Source organism: Balaenoptera acutorostrata, chromosome 13 (assembly GCF_949987535.1).
Source record: "Balaenoptera acutorostrata chromosome 13, mBalAcu1.1, whole genome shotgun sequence".
Lineage (NCBI taxonomy): Eukaryota > Metazoa > Chordata > Mammalia > Artiodactyla > Balaenopteridae > Balaenoptera > Balaenoptera acutorostrata.
Window position 1 is genome coordinate 62,145,675 of NC_080076.1, and position 18,876 is coordinate 62,164,550.

General features: G+C 49.7%; 1 protein-coding gene across 4 annotated transcripts in view; it reads left to right on the forward strand.

Annotated features, from left to right (window-relative positions):
- The first annotated feature begins 7,333 nt into the window (after window positions 1-7,333).
- Window positions 7,334-18,876, forward strand: part of MTCL1 (microtubule crosslinking factor 1) — a 126,014-nt gene continuing 114,471 nt past the window's right edge. For 2 of the 4 annotated variants that reach the window (XM_057526101.1, XM_057526102.1), the window contains exons 1-2: window positions 7,335-8,689; window positions 18,084-18,308. In XM_057526101.1, coding sequence (XP_057382084.1) covers window positions 7,634-8,689; window positions 18,084-18,308 — 1,281 coding nt within the window. In that variant the 5' untranslated portion in view covers window positions 7,335-7,633. Of the gene's footprint in view, window positions 8,690-18,083; window positions 18,309-18,876 lie in introns of all 4 variants that reach the window. The other 2 variants (XM_057526103.1, XM_057526100.1) reach the window with 2 other exon arrangements.

The following is an 18,876-nucleotide window of genomic DNA, read 5'->3' on the forward strand; positions in this document are numbered from 1 at the left end:
TCTTATTTTGTATGGAAAGATGAGCATTGAAGTTGGGCAGGAGGAAGTCGTTATTGGCCTCATATCTCCATTTCTGTTCTGAAGGGTTGTAACTCTGTAAGGAGAGAAATAAATAATGGTGAATTACAATAAAACAAGAAATGCCATGCATTTCAGGACCTGCATGAGGAAATGAGCAATGTTCTAAATTAAAGCGGTGACAACATAGCCTATTAATTTCCCTGAATTTTTTCAGAGTCCACATGTTGCCGATCGGGAAAGATAGAGTACTTTGCTGAGTTTTCCTTTTTAAAATTTTATTATTATTATTATTACTTTGGCCACGCCAAGGTAGCATGCGGGATCTTAGTTCCCCAACCAGGGATCGAATCCACGTCCCCTGAATTGGGAGCGCGGAGTCTTAACCACTAGACCGCCAGGGAAGTCCCGAGTTTTCCTTTTTTTAGCAATATGTTTTCCATGCGCATCAAGCTGAGAATCCCACAATCGTTTTTTAAAAATAATTTTACAAATTTTAGCAGTTATGTTGTAAGAGGAAAGAAGTCTGAATTTTTAATTTCAAGTATAGCAAACATACAAAAGCTTGCATAATGAAACACGGCTTCCTTTAATGAAAGGACACGTCTTAGAATCACCAACCTCCTCTTCCTCCCCCCCAGGGGACGCTTCTAGATTCTGCAGTTTTCTTCCTGTGGGGGAAGGGATGTCATCCCAACGCCCACCACGAGGGGGCACTCTCCACAATAGCTCAGCTCTTTCTGGGCAGAAACCCCGATTCCCAACAAGGGCAGCACATCGCCCCGTCTTTTCTTACAAATGCCCTTTCCTTTCGTGAAATGAGAATCAGTTAGTGTGTGAACATCTCCCCAAAACATGTATTTTTTAAAAATCAATACAATGCTTTGATAGTAATGTGAAAGAGAAATAATAAGAAAGTTATTTATAACAAAATAGTATGTATTTAACATATAAAGCTTATAAATATACTAGAAAATATATACAATGAAGTACTCAGATCTTATACATAGAGACGATTGCAAAAATGCAGACAAATACAGGTGTTATACTGATGACTCAAATATTTTGAGTGGCACTGCCATCAATGACGAAATGATCAAAGATGAAAAACTCATTGCAGGGCTTCCCAGGTGGCGCAGTGGTTGAGAATCCGCCTGCCAATGGAGGGGACACGGGTTTGAGCCCTGGTCCAGGAAGATCCCACATGCCGCGGAGCAACTGGGTCCGTGCTCCACAACTACTGAGCCTGCGCTTTAGAGCCCATGAGCCACAACTACTGAAGCCCGTGCGCCTAGAGCCCATGCTCTGCAACAAGAGAAGCCACCGCAATGAGAAGCCCGCGCACTGCAACTAGAGAAAGCCCGCGCACCGCAACTAGAGAAAGCCCGCGCAGCAATGAAGACCCAACACAGCCAAAAATAAATAAATAAATAAAATTAAAAAAAAAAACACAACTCATTACAAATCTCCAAATAAAATGAAGTCCAGTCTTGATTTCTATTGCAGCTGCATGCCTTAAAAAAAATCCAGTATATAGTGAAACAAACTAAAAATACTGCCTTATATGTAAAAGTGTTGTGTTTAGGTGTGAAACAGTGCTATAGATTGAATGTTGTGTCCCCCCAAAATTCATGTTAAGTCCTAATGCCCAAGGTATTAGGAGGTGGGGCCTTTGGGAAGTGATTAGCTCATGATGGTGGAGGCTGCATGGCTGGGATTAGTGTCCTTATAAAAGAGGCCCCAGAGAGATCCTTTGCCCCTTCTGCCAGGTGAGGACATGAGATGTTGGTCTGTAACCCAGAAGTGGGTGCTCTCCAGAACTTGACCTTGCTGGTGCCTTGAGCTCAGACTTCCAGCCTCCAGAACTGTGAGAAATAAATGTCTGTTGTTTATAAGCCACCCATTCTGTGGGATTCTGTTACAGCAGCCCGACTGGACTAAGATAAACAGTTACGTTCCAGGTTCAGATGATGGTAAGCAAAATTTTTTTTTTTTTTTTACCTTCATGAATGTTTCAGGAGGACATTTGGAAGTTGTGCAGCGTATGGGGCAATTCTTTGGGGTTATTGCAAAACATTCAGCATCCCTGACTCCCCTCCTAAATTCGGCTAGTGCTCCCCCACCCAGTTTTTGCAACGACAGAAAATACCATAACAAACTTCCCAAATGCTCCAAGACGGAGCTCCCTCCTCATAAAGAACCACTGTTCACAAGCAAAAAGCCTCCTTGCCACCATCTAGCCCCTTCCTCTGGGTTCTTGGATCAGAGAGACACTTACCACTTAAGACTGCCTCTAGGACAGGCCTGGACTTTGTGACATTGTCTACAGCTGGGGCTTCACTGGCTAAACCTTTATCCTGGTCTCTGCATCTCTTATCTGCCAGAATCTCATACCAAAATTGGAAGGACTCTCAAACAGAACCAGGAGGAAATGCAAATGATAAGCATGTGATGCTTGGAGCTGTGTTTGAAACACTAACTCAGGGCTTCTCGGGTGTGGTCAGAGGGTCATCAGCATCAAAAGTACTTGTTAAAAGTTCAGATTGGGGCGCCACTCCACACCTTTGAAATCAGGGCCCCAGGGCGTGTGGCCATAGAGCCTGCATTTGTAACAAGCTCCCCAGGTGCTTCTGGTGTCCTCAAGATTTATGAGCCTCTGAAGCCATCATCATGACCACCACCAAGCCATATACAGGGGCCAGTCTGGCCATGTGAAGGGGTCTGTGGGCCCTTGTAGGATTGGCCTGTGTCAAGTCCCACGTGGCATTTTGGCAGTAACCCTGCAGGGGCAGCTGGGAGGCACCTGCACCCCACGAGGGCCACCTGACTTCCAGCTGTCCCTTTTCAACCCCACCTTTCCTGAAGCACCAAAAAATAGCCCACTCTGTTAAAAGTCTCTTCTTTCCACTCTTTTCAAAGAGGATGACTTCTTCTGACTTAGACCAGGAATGATTTCATATTCTAAAGTGCCTTTGTGTTAAAATAAGGGAAATAACTGGAAAACAGATAAGTACTGTGGACAAGGTTTTGAGGGTGCAGAAGTTCTGCAAAAAACTCTGTCGTCCAGAGGCAGTCATATTTTTCCCCTCTATGAGTCAAACAAGAAAAAAAATTTGTTTCGCTTTATATAACTGTACAGACACAGGCTAGATTTCTAACTCTCACTCCAAGTTCGCTTTGCTCACACTTTAAAATATTGGAGATTATTCCACTGGTATTAAATCATAGTGATGATGATGATATTGATGATAATACTTTATCCAAGGCCACAGAGAGTGCAAGTGACTTAGGCAGGATTTGCCCCAGATCTGCCTGGTGGCAAAATCTCAGCTCTTGTTACTGTAGCACGCTGCTCTTTGACAAGGCTGTGGATGCAGTCATAGCAAATTACTCCTTTTTTTAGAAAAAAAAAAAAAAAATTATTTAATCCGAATTTTCTCTTTATTTTTCAGTGAATATTTGTAATGTATTTTCTTTTCAGTTATACATATTCATATATATATATTCATTCTTTTTCAGATTCTTTTCCCTTATAGGTTGTTACAGAATACTGAGTATATCCCTGTGCTATACAGTAGGTCCTTGTTGGTTATCTATTTCATATGTAGTAGTGTCTGTATGTTAACCCCACGCTCCTAATTTATCTCCCCAAACTACTCTTTACACCAGTGCTGCATGCAGGCCCTAGACAGGCACTGCAGTGCGGGGACTGGTTATGGGATGGGGGGATCAAGGGCCAAACAGGGGCAGTGACGTCACCCACAGATTTGCAGCCCCAGGAAGCCATGACCATCCTTGACTGAGAGGCTTATGAGGAGATGAAGTTACCGGTGGGAGCAGGTCATCTGGGGAAAGCTGGAACCCCAACAGGCCAGTCCACAGAGGAGACCCAGCCGCTCAGAAGCCACTTGAGGCACAGAGAGAGGATAAGAAATCCCCTGATTTCTTCCTTGCTGTTACCTTCCAATCTCCTGACTGCACCTTCCAGAGGCCAAACCCAATCGGCAAACCCAGGAGCCCAGCAAGCCCACCTTTGTGGGTTGTTCCCTGGCTACACAGAGCAGGGGGCAGGGTCTGAGGGCAGATGGACCCGAACAGCCACACCCACACAGGATTTTGTTGTTGTTTTCCAGAACAAAGCACTTTAAGACTCCTTTAAATAGCAAACCCCTAATGCCTTAAGACTAACTTGATTTAACAAGAACAAAACGTTATTTTAAAATCATCTGTGACTTTAAAAACATCTATGATGCAAGCAGGTATCTGGTACACCTGTAACGCACTGACTGCTGGGAACAAAGGAAGCATTCCTGGACACCTCCTTGCCAAGGTCCAATGGAAACAATCGCCAGGCTAATCGTTCAGAGGATGAAGTTTGTTTGACTTACTAGCTGAGGGAAAGGAAGCTGGCGACAAAGAGTATGGAACCTGGCTGATATTTTTGGAAGACTAGCTTACGGAAACATTTTTGAGCTGGTCTTTTGCATGATTAGATGCAGCGTGAGGAGCTGGCAAGCTGGTGCTAAGAGTCCTGGACATTATTCTCGAGAAATGTGAGGGTGTCGGGGACGTCTGTCTCTCTGGAAGAAGGTCGAGGAGAAGGTCCCAGAGTTCCAGGCGGCTGTGCTCTGGGCACTGATGGCTGCCACTTTCTGATTAATCACTGGGCACCAGGGAGAGTTAGAGCGCCCTCTAGGGAGAGCTGGATGGGCCTGGCGTGGGAGCAGGGCACCTGTCAGCCTTTCTGCACTGTTGTCACCACCTGTGTCCTTTTTCTCCAAATACGCCATGATAGATGGCTGTGGTCTTATTAGCTATTGCATCAGTGATGACTTTATCCCGCACTTTTTGAAGGAGGTGGCTAAGTAGGGTGATTTAAGGTTAAGATCACAGACTTTGGAGTCTATGTTTTCCCTTTTTTTTTTAATTTACATTTTATTTATTTTTTATGTATATATTTTTTTATTGAAGTATAGTTGATTTACAATGTTGTGTTAGTTTCAGGTGTACAGCACAGTGACATATATATAGATATATTCTTTTTCAGATTCTTTTCCCTTATAGGTTCTATTTTTCCTTTCATCTTCAAAAGTCTGTCCCCTTTTCTCTATTCCTACTACCACTGCCCTTATCTGTGCTTTTGGCCACAGCCACTAACTGCTCCCTGTCACCTGCCTCCCTCTCCTTGCCGCTGTGGCCACTGGGATCCTCCTAAGTAGAGAAGATCAGTCATGCTCAGCATCCTCCAAAGGCTCCCCCAGCCTCGAGGATAATGTCCCACCTGCAGCCTCTGCCCTGGCAGGTCCTGGGTACTCACCTACTAGACCAGCCCATCCCTTCCTGGGTCAGGGTCCGTGCCGACCCCAGCAACTTGTAAGCACTGCCCGCCTTCGCCTCCCAGCAAAGCCAAGTCTAGACGGCAGGCTGGCCCTTATTCCTCTGAGTATTGCCCACCATCCTGTTACTGAGTCCAAGCTTGTACTGCTCGCTGCACAACTGGCCAATAAATCCAGAGGTGAGCTGTTGGGGCAAGGAGTAGTGACTTTATTCAGAAAGCCAGCAGGCCACAATGCAGGGGACACAGGTTCAAGCCCTGGGCCGGGAAGATCCCACATGCCTTGGAGCAACTAAGCCTGTGCGCCACAACTACTGAGCCTGCGCTCTAGAGCCTGCGAGTCACAACTATTGAAGCCCGCGTGCCTAGGGCCCGTGCTCCGCAACAAGAGAAGCCACCGCAATGAGAAGCCCGTGCACCGCAACGAAGAGTAGCCCCCGCTCGCCGCAACTAGAGAAAGCCCACGCACAGCGACGAAGACCCAACACAGCCCAAAAAATATAAATAAATAAATCTAAAAAAAAAAAAAAAAAGCCAGCAGGCCAAGGAGATGGTGGCCGAATGTCCCAAAGAGCCATCTTTTCCAAGTTAGAATTCAGGATTCTTTTATACTAAAAGGGGAGGGGGGGTAGAGTCCTGTTTCTGGCCAAACTCGGAGGCGAATATGTTAATTTCTTCCTTCCTGCAGCCATTCACAGGTGGGCCTGGTCAGGAGGTTTCCTGTGAGCTTAACGAAGGTGTTTTAGCTTAAAGCTCATTTCCTGGGAGGTGGGGTTCCCAGAGACGGGCGGGTCATTATGTATAATTTAAGCTTATAGGCAACATCCCTTTAGTGATTAATTTGTAATAGGACACGAAGGTTCTTTTCTATTACAGTCCAACACCTGGGACAAAAGCTGCACTCAGTGATACAGAACAGCACTTTACAGCTTACACAGTGTTTTCTCATCCTTGCTGATTCACGCCCCACACTCAGGTGGAGGTATTTTCTAATTATACAGAGGCGGGAACAGAGGCTTGAAAAGGTCAGTGAGCCACGGTAGAATCTCCAGTGGTCGAAGCGGCGCTCAAGCTCTGGGTTCTCCGAGGGGACAACATGTAGCACTGAACACTGCACAGACTCGGGTATGAGTCTCAGCCAGCGTGCACTGGCTGCGGCACTGACTTCACCTCCCGCACCCATGTCCTCATCCTTCAAGAAGACAGAAGTAATTCGTAGTCGGGTTTGTTATGAGGATGAAATGAAACAATGCCGCTGCCCGAGCTGCTGGAGTGTCTTAACAGGGCCTGGCTCGCAGCCGACACTAAATGTGAGTTCGCTTTCTGACGCCAAGCTTGGCGAGATGCTTCTCCTACTCCGACAGCGGCTTCTCCTCTGAGCTCCAGAGGCTACTGGGGTGCCAACTCTGGAGCCCCGTGCGCCTTGGACCCGATAAGTAGCTGCGTCGGGTCCCAGCACTCCTTAAAGGAGGGTGGAGACTTCGGCCCTGAGGGAGAGGACGGCGGGGCGGAACTAAGGGGCCCTGGGAGGCTGGCCTGGATGCGGGGGCCTGTGGGGGGGCGTTGTTCCGCGGAGGGGACGCCGGCGCCCCGAGGGTGCACCCTGCGGAGGGGCCCAGCCACCCTCCCGGACCTCCAGCTTCCCGCCACACCGGGGGGCAGCGCCCGCCCCCCAATTCACCTCTGCCCCTTCCCCCTCCCTCCCCAGCTCCCGTACTGCCTCCCCGGCCTCGAAAAGCACGAGGGTCCCAGGGCGGAGAGGGCCGGGGGCCACAGCCGGCGCGCAGTCCGGGAGCGCAGCCCCGCCCCCATCGCGGCGCCGGCTGGCGGGAGGCGGGACATGCGCACCGGGCGGCGGGCCCGCGCTGGGAGGGGGGCGCGGGCCCGAGCGGGCGGTGCTGCGGGGAGCGGGCTGGGCGGGGAGCGGGGCGCGGGAGCGGGGAGCGCGCCGCCAGCGCCGCTGCCGCTGGACGAGGGCGGGTGTGCGAGCCCGGCGCGCCGCGCGCAGGGGATGCGAGCGGCAGGGAGCCGCCGCGCCGCCGCGCCCGGAGAACGCGAGCGCTGGTGACCTCAGCCGGAGGAGAGCCGGGAGACGGAGGCCGCGAGCCCCGCGGGGATCCTCGGGGCCGGGGTGCGGGGGACGGCGGCGGCGCGGGAGTGCGGGGCGCACACCGGGCGGGGCTGGTGGACAGTGATGAGCGGGCGCGCGGGGAGGCTGCACGCCGCCGCCGCCCGGAGCATCCGCCGCCTGAGCTGCTGCTCGCGGCCCGGGCCCCGGCCATGGAGACGCTGAATGGCCCCGCGGCCGGCGGCGCCCCGGATGCGAAGCCACAGCCGCCCGGCCAGCACCACCGCCACCACCACCTCCACCCGCTGGCCGAGCGGAGGCGGCTGCACCGCGCGCCCTCGCCCGCCAGGCCATTTCTCAAGGACTTGCACGGCCGGCCCGCGGCCCCCGGCCCGGCCCCGGCCGCCCCTTCCTCGGGCCGAGCCCCGGCGCCCGCCGCTCCGCGCTCGCCCAGCCTCGCGGGCAAGGCGCCGCCCTCGCCGGGGCCCCCGGCCGCGCCCGGCCGCCTCTCCCGGCGCAGCGGCGGCGCCCCCGGCGCGAAGGACAAGCCGCCGCCGGGCGCCGGGGCCAGAGCAGCGGGCGGCGCCAAGGCCGCTCCGGGCCCCAGGAGGGCGGCGCGCGCGGCGCCCGCCGAGCCGCTGCCCCGGGTTGGGAAGCCGCCGCCCGGGGCCGAGCCGCCGCCCGCCGCTGCCAAGGGCCGCAAAGCCAAACGCGGCTCCGGGGTGGTCCCCGCCCGCGCCTCCGGGCCCCGGGTCCCCATCGTCCCGGTCCCCGCCGTGATCCTCGCCGTGACCTCCGCGACCGGCTCCCCGGCCCCCGGCTCGCGCATCAGCCACACCGACAGCAGCTCCGACCTCTCTGACTGTCCCTCGGACCCCCTGTCCGACGAGCAGCGCCTGATCCCCGCCGCCAGCAGCGACGCCGAGTCCGGCACGGGCTCCAGCGACCGGGAACCCCTGCGGGGAGCCCCCACGACGAGCCCCGCGGCTCGGGGGGCGCCGCCGGGCAGCCCGGAGCCCCCCGTGCTCCTCGCCGCGCCCCCCGCCGCCTGCCTCGGGGGTCGGAGCAGCCCGAGCGGGGTCCCCGTGGGGTCCCCGGGGCCCGGCGTGGCGGAGGATGCCGGGGGGTGCGCTCCGCCGGAGCGAACGGTCCCTGGGAACCCCAAGGAGCACGGCCCGGGTGAGCAGCCCCGGCTGGTACCGGCGGCGGAGGAGGAGGAGCTGCTGCGGGAGATGGAGGAGCTGCGCTCGGAGAACGACTATCTCAAGGTGCGCAGCCCGCCCCGCCGCCGGTGGCCCGGAGGCGACCCCACGTCTGGGTGCGGGCTGGAACCCGCGAGCCCCGCCTTCCGCTTTCTCCTGCTGCCATTCACTTTCCTGCCCCCCGCACACACCGGGCGCTGGGAACTGGAGCCAAAACTTCTGGAAGGAGCAGCAAGACCTGTGGGTCCGGGCTGCTTCTCAACCCACTTAGCTTGTTTCTAGAAGTCTTGCTGCTTTCCGCGGATGCCTCTGCCCCTGTTGATGCTGCGTTGATGATAGAGTGTCGGCTCTGGTCACTTTTGGGATGTGTAGCCGACCCCCAGACCCCTAGCCTGTGGGAGCGGCTTTTCCCCAGCCGAAGGGCTCTGGGCCGGGCTCCGTGGGAGGAGAGTGGCGTTCGGAGGGTGTGGTGGCCCAGGCTGCAGACTCGCCTGCCGCTTCTCCCAGTTACAGAAAGCCGGGCGCCCTCCGTGTCTCCCCCGGGGCTCACAGAGCAGACAGAGGGCCTCAGCGTTTTCAGTGAGTGATAAACCTGCAGTTCAGGAGTCTCTTGAGTGCGGCCTGAGCGGAGGGACCACTGTGTGCTGCTGGCCGGTCCTTTGTAAGCGTCCACCAGCTGGGTTTTCCGTGTCAGGAGAGGCCACTTGATGCCCTGCTCACGCCCGGGCACTTTTGAGGGAATCGCAGCCTCTGCGTCCTGTCTCAGCACTTGGCGGCGGGGCCCACTCTAAGGGGCTTCTGGGTCCTGTGAGCTTTGGGGCACAAGTCTGACTCCATCTTTTCCAGGAGGAGGAGGGCGCTGCAGGAAAGAGGATTTAGGCAGTGTTGGGGGTGGGGGTAGGTCACCTGAAACTAAGGAGAGATCTGTCCTGAAAGCAATTGTTTTAATTTATTGTGATACGCAGGTTGGTAAATAGCTCCACCGGTGTAAATCTCCTGTTTCTGTTAAGACAGTTAAATATGTTTCCTCCGAAACCTCCTTTATCAGTGGGTTTTGTGATTCGCCCTGTGTTCTCAGCAAATGCTGACGGTCCCTGATGGAGGCCAAGTGTTGGCTGGTGGGACCAAGGATGTCAGCTTTTAAGGTGCTTGGTGGTGAAGCGTGCAGTTCAGACTGGGATCAGAGCAGTGAACTGCTGAGTATTCCTAAACCCCGGCTGCAGAAGCTGCTCTAACCCACTGAGCCCAGTGGTTATTTTATCCTGTTCAAAGAGGCAGAGGAGGAGAGTGGTGGGGAAAGAGAGCAGATGGAGACTTGGAGTGAGACGTTTCAAATGGTATATTTGCCTTTTTTTCTTTTTTAATTCATTTATTTATTTTTGGCTGCATTGAGTCTTCGTTGCTGCGCGGGAGCTTTCTCTAGTTGCAGTGAGCAGGGGCTACTCTTCGCTGTGGTGCTTGGGCTTCTCATTGTGGTGGCTTCTCTTGTTGAGCACGGGCTCTAGGCGCACGGGCTCAGTAGTTGTGACGTGCAGGCTCAGTAGTTGTGGCTCGGGGGCTCTAGAGCGCAGGCTCAGTAGTTGTGGCACACAGGCTCAGTAGTTGTGGCTCACTGGCTTAGTTGCTCCGCGGCATGTGGGATCTTCCCGGACTAGGGCACAAACCCGTGTCCCCTGCATTAACAGGCAGATTCTTAACCATTGCGCCACCAGGGAAGTCCCTGTCACCACCGACTCTTATGTAATAGACAACAGAGTGAAATTCAGAGGTGTGGAAGAGAAAGAGCCATGGTATCGTGTGTGACTCTTGTGAAATCAGCACTTTTGTAAATCTGCCCTGGAAGTAAGCTCCCTGAGGACAAGGAAGATCATCTTATTGAATTTTGTAGCCTCAGCTCTTAGCCTAATCCCTGACCCACAGCGTTTCTGATTGAATGATGTTTATCCAAATCATGACAGCTAAGTAACAGAAAATTAAGGTTTTTAAAATTTTTTTTTGAAGAAAAGATGTTTCTCATTACATCTTTGCTCTTAAGGAAGGCAGTCATTTCGGGGTTCATTCCTAGATGACTGGTTATTTGCTTTATTTTTTCATGTTGGATTCTCAGTGAAGGAAATAGGTGTCTGACCCTGGCACCTAATCTGATGTATTTGATATTTCAGTGAATCTCACAGCAACATAGGGTATCATTGTTATATTTATCATAACCCCAGTTTCACAGACAAGGATGCTGAGAGATGAGAAAACTTAGTGACTTGCCCAAGGTCATCTAGCTAGTAAGCGATGCAGCTTGTATTTTCCCTGCCCCCAGACCTCTGTTCTTTCCCTGCTCCAGGCTGCAACCCTATTTCCATGAAGGCTCCTTTTCTGAGCACACGCTTGCCTTAGAGTTTTTTATTAGCTCAAAATGTTCCCAGTGTTTAGCTTTCCTAGGGGCCCTCTTTTTAGGTGAAAGGGCCACCAAGAACACCTCTCCACTAGCCTGTGGACAAATGGTCCCATAAACCCCACTGGCAATGTTTAATTTGTGGGAAATGTCAGTTGCCATTTCCTGTGGAGAAAGGTTACGGCCGACCATTTACGATGCCTGAATCCATCTCCCAGCCTTTCCTCTGACAGCAGGAGAGAAGCGGAGATAGAGGAGGTCTGCGGAGGCTAGGAAATCAGAAGAATGATCACAAACACATGTGTGAGTTACATGATTGGCTATTCAGAACCTTAAATGACAGTAGTTCAATGTGGGAAAGAAAGACAGCAACCCTGCTAGACTTTTCTAAAGGTCAGCGAGCCCGCCCACTTGTGCAAAATGGGGCTGGGAGCATCAGTGACCTCATGGGCAATGACTTTTGCTGTAGGCCTGCCTTTTGCACGTGAGGTTTAGAGCGTGCGCATTATAAGCCCAAACGTCTCTTTTTGTTGCTCTTGTTCTCACTGGTACTTTTTTTGATGGTAGATAAAAGCGAGTCCTTGACCTACTGCTTTCTTAGGGAACGCTGCACAGAACTCTCGCGATTAGAAGGGAGACTCCACCCAGAAATTTTACTTTGATATATTCTGGAGGATGGTGACCACAAGTATTACAAGCTTTCCTGAGTCAGTTCTGCCACCATTACTGTATAAGACAGTTTCTGAGCGAGAATGACCTAAGAGTAATCCAAGCAGAAAACTAAGGCCTCAAAACTGTAGGAGGATGTGTTACTGATCAGGAAATTCGAGGGGAATTCTCTTGGTTTTTACCAGCCTGCTGTATTTTCTTAAAAATCAACTGTCAACAGAGAAGTGCCCCCTTCTGTTGTGTGGAGCTGTACGGGGCCATCCCTGACCCTGCTTCCCTACTGTCATCACAGGGCACCATGGTGACTAGATGAGAAGTGCATAATTACTCAATCCAGGTAGCTGGCTTTTTGTGTGAAAGCACAGTCAGAAAAGCACTCTTGGCCCTTGACCGCTGATGAACTCGCATGTATTGGGAAGGCTTCAGGAATTAAGGTGCGAGATTGAGTTCAGTTGTCGAAAGACATTTGCTTCTTTCTCAGACCAGACCCAGGCACATCTTAGTGATGACGGCGTCCACGAAACGCTGCTGGAGTGTTCCTTGCCCGCCGCCACTGCGTTTTTGCTCGATTGCTCCAAGACAATCAGACAAGCCCTAGAGCTCATTGTGAACATATTAATTATGTTCTCTGTTTTCACAGGCTTTTCAGGAGGGTTTAATCGCTTTGAGTTTATTGGCCTATTTTGAAAATGCTTCTCGTGTTACTGGGGATGCTCGCACGACACCCTTCCCCCTGACCTCAAATAGTGTACCCCAAAGTGCCCGTGTCCTGCGGGGCCCGCAAGGTCAGTGGGGGAAGGGCTGCTGAGTTTGCTCTGCCTTTTCAGTTACTTCAGAAGAATTACTTCTGGTTAAAACAAAAGTCAGCGCTAGCTACAGAGCAGATACTGTTGGATTCTTGGAGAGGAGTGATTTCTTAGGGAGACCACTGGTGAGGCCATTTGGGTCGAGAGGTTACAGTGTATCAGCACCGATCCAGCCTCACCGCCCTGCGTCTCACTTGGAGTCTTTGGAGTTTCAAGGTCTGAAAGGATTTGGTTAAATCTGGCTGCTCAGGGTCCAGATGCTCAGCGCCGCCTGGAAAGGGAGGGTGTGGGGTGGACACTGAGGCAAGAATAAACAGTTCGGAGCGTAAAGCACTTCAGCCCCTCCCTCCCTCCCCAGCCCTCCTCCCTTCTTCTGGAAGGTTAAAGCAGACAGTATCCCTATTCTTTCCTGACCTTCTGCTTTCCACACCCACTCTTTATTCAGCTTGCGAAAAAGCGGCTGTAATCACCTTAGGTGGCAAGATCATGTAGACCAGGGAACACAGGGCCGTCGCTGCCGGATGAACCGTCACTTGGTAAACAATGGGAGGGTCCCTGAGCCTTCTGAGTCTCAGCTGGGACTCTGCAGAGAACAGTTCCATTGTCCGGAGGGAAGCGAGGTGGATTCATTGTATATTACAACAGACGATAAGGTCTGTAACTCCCAGAAGAGGGAATTATTGCAACAGTAGCCAGCTGACTGCTCTCACTGCCTAAGTTGGGTCTATTTAGAGAGGGGTGATTAAAATAGGACTAGTTATTGATTTCAGGTTGTTTAAAGGCAATTAAGATCTGATAAGATTGTCAGTATGATCAAGAGTTTTCACTGCTTTTACCATGTGGATTTGGTTTTTATATTGGTGGATAAAACTATCTGCAAAGAGGTTTTCGTTGAAATTTTAATCTTGGTTTATTCTAGTGCACACATGGTACCTCATTATTTCTCGAATTTGATATGTGTCAAATAGATGTAAAATAACGCTTGATTTGTTATCTGCAGGCAAAAGGGAGTAGTTGGGGAACTTCCCACTACATCAAGGTTTCATTTTATATACAAAATTTGAAAAGTATATTTAGTTAAAACTAAATTAGCTTTTCAATGTGATAATGATCTAACGTTTGAGTATCTGACAGACCTGATGTTAATTCAATATAAAACTTGATTAAGGGCACTTTTTTTCTTAATATCTGTATTAAAAAACAACAGCAATTTTCCACTTTTACTTACTATGTGTAAATGTTGTCTGCCAGAAACATTATATTTTCTGCTTGACTTGGTTTTTTTTTTTTAAGCATTTAGATGGCAGACATCTTTAAGGTTCTTTAATGTTTTCTAAAGTAGAGCATGCTGTCAGAAAATTAATGTAATCTTAGTTTGAAAATCACTCTCATCATGACCCGAATCTGAATAATCAGTTTTGGTTTTTCAAATGTCTGCTGCTAGCTTACGTGGTTCATAATTCGCTTTTCTTAGAACTTCTTTTCATTGAACCTGAAAATTGCTTTTTTCAAGGCTCTATGAAAAGAGCTGAAACCCTGGCCTCGTCCCATCTCTGCTACAGGCTAGTGTTGGGAAGCATTTAAACTTTTAGAATTTCAATGTCCTCATTTTACAAAAGAGGGTATTGATACCTTTTCTGCATATTACAATGCTTTCGTGAGGACAAAGTGTGAAAATAAGTATACCTGCACATTGACAATGTCAAAGTCTAAACGTTAGCTTGCTTTTATTATTTTACACCGACGGTGGACTTTTAAAAATATGATTTAAAGCTTATTGTTTCATTTGTCCTGGTTGTTGCAGATAATTTCTAGCACTTACCAGAAAGAGCATGTGTGTGGAACCAGACAGCCTGGGTTTGTAGCTGGGCTTCCATTTATTAGCCGAGAGGATTTGGATGTGTTTACCAGCTTGGGTTTGGCCTCCTTGTCTGTCAAATGGGGGTCGTGTGTCCCTGGTAGGGTTATTATGAAGTAATAACCCAGGCTTAGTAATGAAGGTAAAGTGCTTAATAAAAGATGCCTTCTGTTCTACAAATTTAGATAAAATGAGTTACAAAAGCAATGATTCAAATACATGCAATTATGGTCTCTTCCTAATTTTCTTTTCAGTACAACTAATGTTAGTGATTACTTATGCCAAAAAATATTAGCTGTTTACATCTGGCCTACTCGGTGATCTGGAGGTGTGGGTTCGTCTAGCCCTGGAACAGATTTTTTCAGCCTGCAGCGGGGGTGTAGGCGTCTGTAGGACATAGCCAGCGTTTAACATTGGGCCGATGAGGGCCTCCCCCAACCCCATGCCACCCCCATTACGAAGTCTGAAAACCAGAGAACATTTTTTACCTGGAAGTCGTATCATATGTCTTTATGGCTATGTCACATTTTAAAACTCGTGTTTGAATAATAGATCATTTCAGGCATTAATGACTTGATACGCTTTCTAGAAGGAAAAGCAATCATAAACAGTTCCTTCCATAAACGGAATGCCCAACACCACTGGATATTTGTATGTGTACATACATTTAGTGATTATTGCCTGTATTGAACTATTTTTTATTAGTTACCCAGTGTAACAATTTTAACTATTCAGACGTGTGTAGAGGTGAGGCTTTTTCTCAAAGTCAGATCAGATTCACAGATGGGATCTGAGTGAAGCTTGACCTTGATTTTGAAGATCCGGGACTAACTCTCTACCCTTTATGGGAGGATGGCATGCACAGGCCTGTTTTGAAGCTTGCAGCCGGTGGTTGGTCTCCTCCAGCGTGGGTTGGGTCAAGGGCACAGCTTCCATGGCTCAGTGCAGGGATCGGGCATCAGGAACAACCTCTTTGCTGCAGGTTGAAAGGACCTTCCTGAAATAGGTGGGTTCTCCAGGCACCTGAAGAGCCCAGCCTGCCCATTCTCTTCATGGATGTTCCAGTGACCGGCCTCTGTGCTTGGCCCAGTAACTCCCAGTGCCAACAAATTTTCCTACCAGGAACAAGATTGATAGGAAGAGATCTCCACGAAGGAAAAAACAGCAATGAAACTTGCTTATACATGACAACATTTTCAACGTTAAGATTTACCTTTCTTAAGACACATTAGAACATCTTATGTTTTTAATGAGGCTGTCATCACTGGTACAGAATTTCTGTAAGAACACTTAGCCGATGAGAACAAAAACATTTTATTCATTTGACTACTAGGGATGTGGGTAAAGCTTTCCTCTCTAACATGCGTTCTCCTTGGTGGTCCGTTGAAGCAGGCTCCACTTGGAGTCATGGTCAACTGAGTGAGTAGGTGATGCTCTTGGTCAGGTGGTGTGGACAGAGTGGGAGAACCGACAGACTGGGGCTTGGGGGGATGAGGGGCCACATCTGTGCCCTTTCCCATACAGGTGATGGCTGCACACGGGTGGGGTTGGCTGGACAATTGTTCTCACCCCGTTGGCGCCAGTCTGTATTTTTCCACAAAGCTTCCCAGTTCGTTTGTTACACTTCTTGGACCTAATCTTACCCAGGGTAAGATACTCTTCAGGAGATTCCTTTCTAGTCAGTTTCTTGTCTACCTGAGACTCTGGTGTTGGGAAGCTCTTGTTCTTTATTGTCAGTAAATCCCTGGTTTTAAGAATAAATGCAGGATTAGCAAGGGTGGTCAGACTCCAGGAACAAACTGAATAGGGTGAGAGCTGACAAGTTAGGGTGTCCACGTTTGGGAGAGTTTTTCCCTTGAGCCTCAGTATTAATTGAACAAAACAAATGGGAATGGGGAATTCCCTGGTGGTCCAGTGGTTAGGATTCCTAATGTTCACTGCCGAGGGACCGGAGAGCTAAGATCCCACAAGCTGCGTGGTGTGGCAAAAAAAAAAAAAAAAAAAAAAAGATGAACGAGTGTACCCTAATCTGGAGGCATTTATGCCATCAATTATCAAACTAATCAAGACAGTTCTAGAATGCTTTTCTTAATCTCCCGTCTTCCAAATTGCTCCTTGTTGAAGTCTTTATAATAGAATTTATATCTCATCACATGCTGCAGCTGTGTTTATGGGTTTGGGAAGAATTTTCCAGGACCAGACTACAAGACTGGAACAAAGCAAAGTGCGGGGATGTCTGGTTTGGGTCGTGTTTAGGATTTGGTCTTTCTAGGTGTTGACCGAGGTTCATGGGTAGTCATTCCACAAATATTTATTGAGGGCCTGCCGTGTGGCTCACACTGCCCTGGACACTGGGAGACACCAGGTGTCTGCCCTCCTGGCACTTACCTTCGTGGGTGGACGACAGATAATGAACAGGAAGAAACACAGATAACATTAGGCCGTGGTAGGAGGTGGCGGGGAGGGGCAGGGCCTGGACTAGAGACTGGGGGTTGGGGGGTGGCATTGTGTGCCTTCCAAGTTGTGTGACCGTGTGACTGTGAGCTCCGCAAAGAGCCGGGGAGGAAGGGGAGTCCATAACAGGTGAAAGGCCTCCAGCCGCCTGGACCCTGTGGAAGCAGCAGGGTGGCAGGGAAGGAGGGGGTAGCATGCAGGCGCTGGGGAGGACCTGGAAGAACTTCCTCTGTGTGATGCGGAGCCCCCTGGAGGGTATGAGTAGGGGGAGGTGGTCTGAGTTACTTATGAAAAGGGTAAGTCTGGGTGGAGCCTGGGCTATAGAGGGGAAGCAGGGCACCCAGGTGATGGGCTTACCTGTGTAAGTCTTACCTGTGGCTCCCTTGAGAGCGATGGAGGCGGGAGAGCCGCAGGTGTTTGGAGTCTTGAGCTGACAGCACTGCATTGGCTGTGGCCTGGGATGCGGCGGGGAGGGAGCCGGGAATGACTCCTGGGTTTCTCCTGTACCCGCGTGTCTTCATGTTGACACCAGAGTGGAGTGGAGATGGGAAATGCAGGGCAGGCGAATGGGAAAAAAACAGCGCACAGGTTTTATCTTTATTTTTTTTTAGCATCTTTATTGGAGTAGAATTGCTTTACAATGGTGTGCTAGTTTCTGCTTTATAACAAAGTGAATCAGCTATACATATATCCCCATATCCCCTCCCTCTTGCGTCTCCCTCCCATCCTCCCTATCCCACCCCTCTAGGTGGTCACAAAGCACTGAGCTGATCTCCCGGTTTTATCTTTAGAATCATGAGTCAAGACAGAATTTTAGGGACATTTGCGGATATGTTATAATTCCCAGACAAATCACAATTATGACCCCACTAAAGTCTGTGTTCTTTGCAGGCAGTGTCTGTCTTACTGCCTAGATTGTGTCTTAGAGACTCGGGTTTAGGTCAGCGTTTGGTTTGAATCTAAAAGTTTAATTATCTGCAGAGATGACTTCGTTTATGGTGATGATTATGTAAGGAAAGATTGGGAGCAGGGTAAATGCTGAGAGCCTGCAATGAATAATCCATGCTCGTTTTTGGCTTCTGGATCCATAAGATCTGAGCAGACATCTGGTGATAATTGTCTTGCATGAGAATTTCCAGTGTCCCTGTGTCGTATCACACAGTTGTGGCCAGAAGCCGACAGGTAACTGTGCAGAAAGATCACAGTATTGCAGAGCAGGGGTGGATGGACGACTCCATCCTTTCTGATGGACCTGGCTTCTCAATCTCCTCTGTCTGGCTTGTGTAGGATGAGTTGGATGAACTCCGTGCTGAAATGGAAGAGATGAGAGACAGTTACTTAGAGGAAGATGTTTACCAGCTGCAGGAGCTTCGGCGGGAACTGGACCGCGCCAATAAAAACTGCCGAATCCTGCAGTACCGCCTCAGGAAGGCTGAGCAGAAGAGCCTGAAGGTGGCAGAGACCGGGCAGGTGGATGGCGAACTCATCCGAAGTCTGGAGCAGGACTTAAAGGTGAGTGAGCCAGGTGGATGGGACATGCCTTCCCCAAAGGAGCTGCTGGGAGTTTCTGTACAATTCCACAGATTTGCCTAGATTGTGTCTTAGAGATAGTTTTCTGTACCATTTCTGTACAATTGCAGACCTGAAACACAACCCTCAGAAGCCACTTACACGATGTTCTGTTAGTGTTTCTCTCTTTCAACAGAATTCAGCTTAAACATTCTTCATTCACGTGATGGTTTATAAGGTGTGTGTAGCCATATGGCTTTGGACCAAGACTTAAATCCCTCTTATCAACTGGAATCTTAACCCCCCCAAAAAAGAAAAGAAATTATAGTAATAGATGTTCAATAAAAAAAGAATTAATACCTGCCCATTGATCTGACCGTTCTTTAGAAATTGTGCAGAAACTCCTTCTACAGATCTGGAATATCTGACAAGATTGATTATCAATTCAGTTATAGTCAAAGACCACTTTTAAAAGTTGATCATAGTCACTTAACTTTTTTTTTTTTTGGTTAAGTTTCTAGGATGCAGAAAACCTGAAAGTACCATAACCCAAGTAAGACTTGTAGTGGTG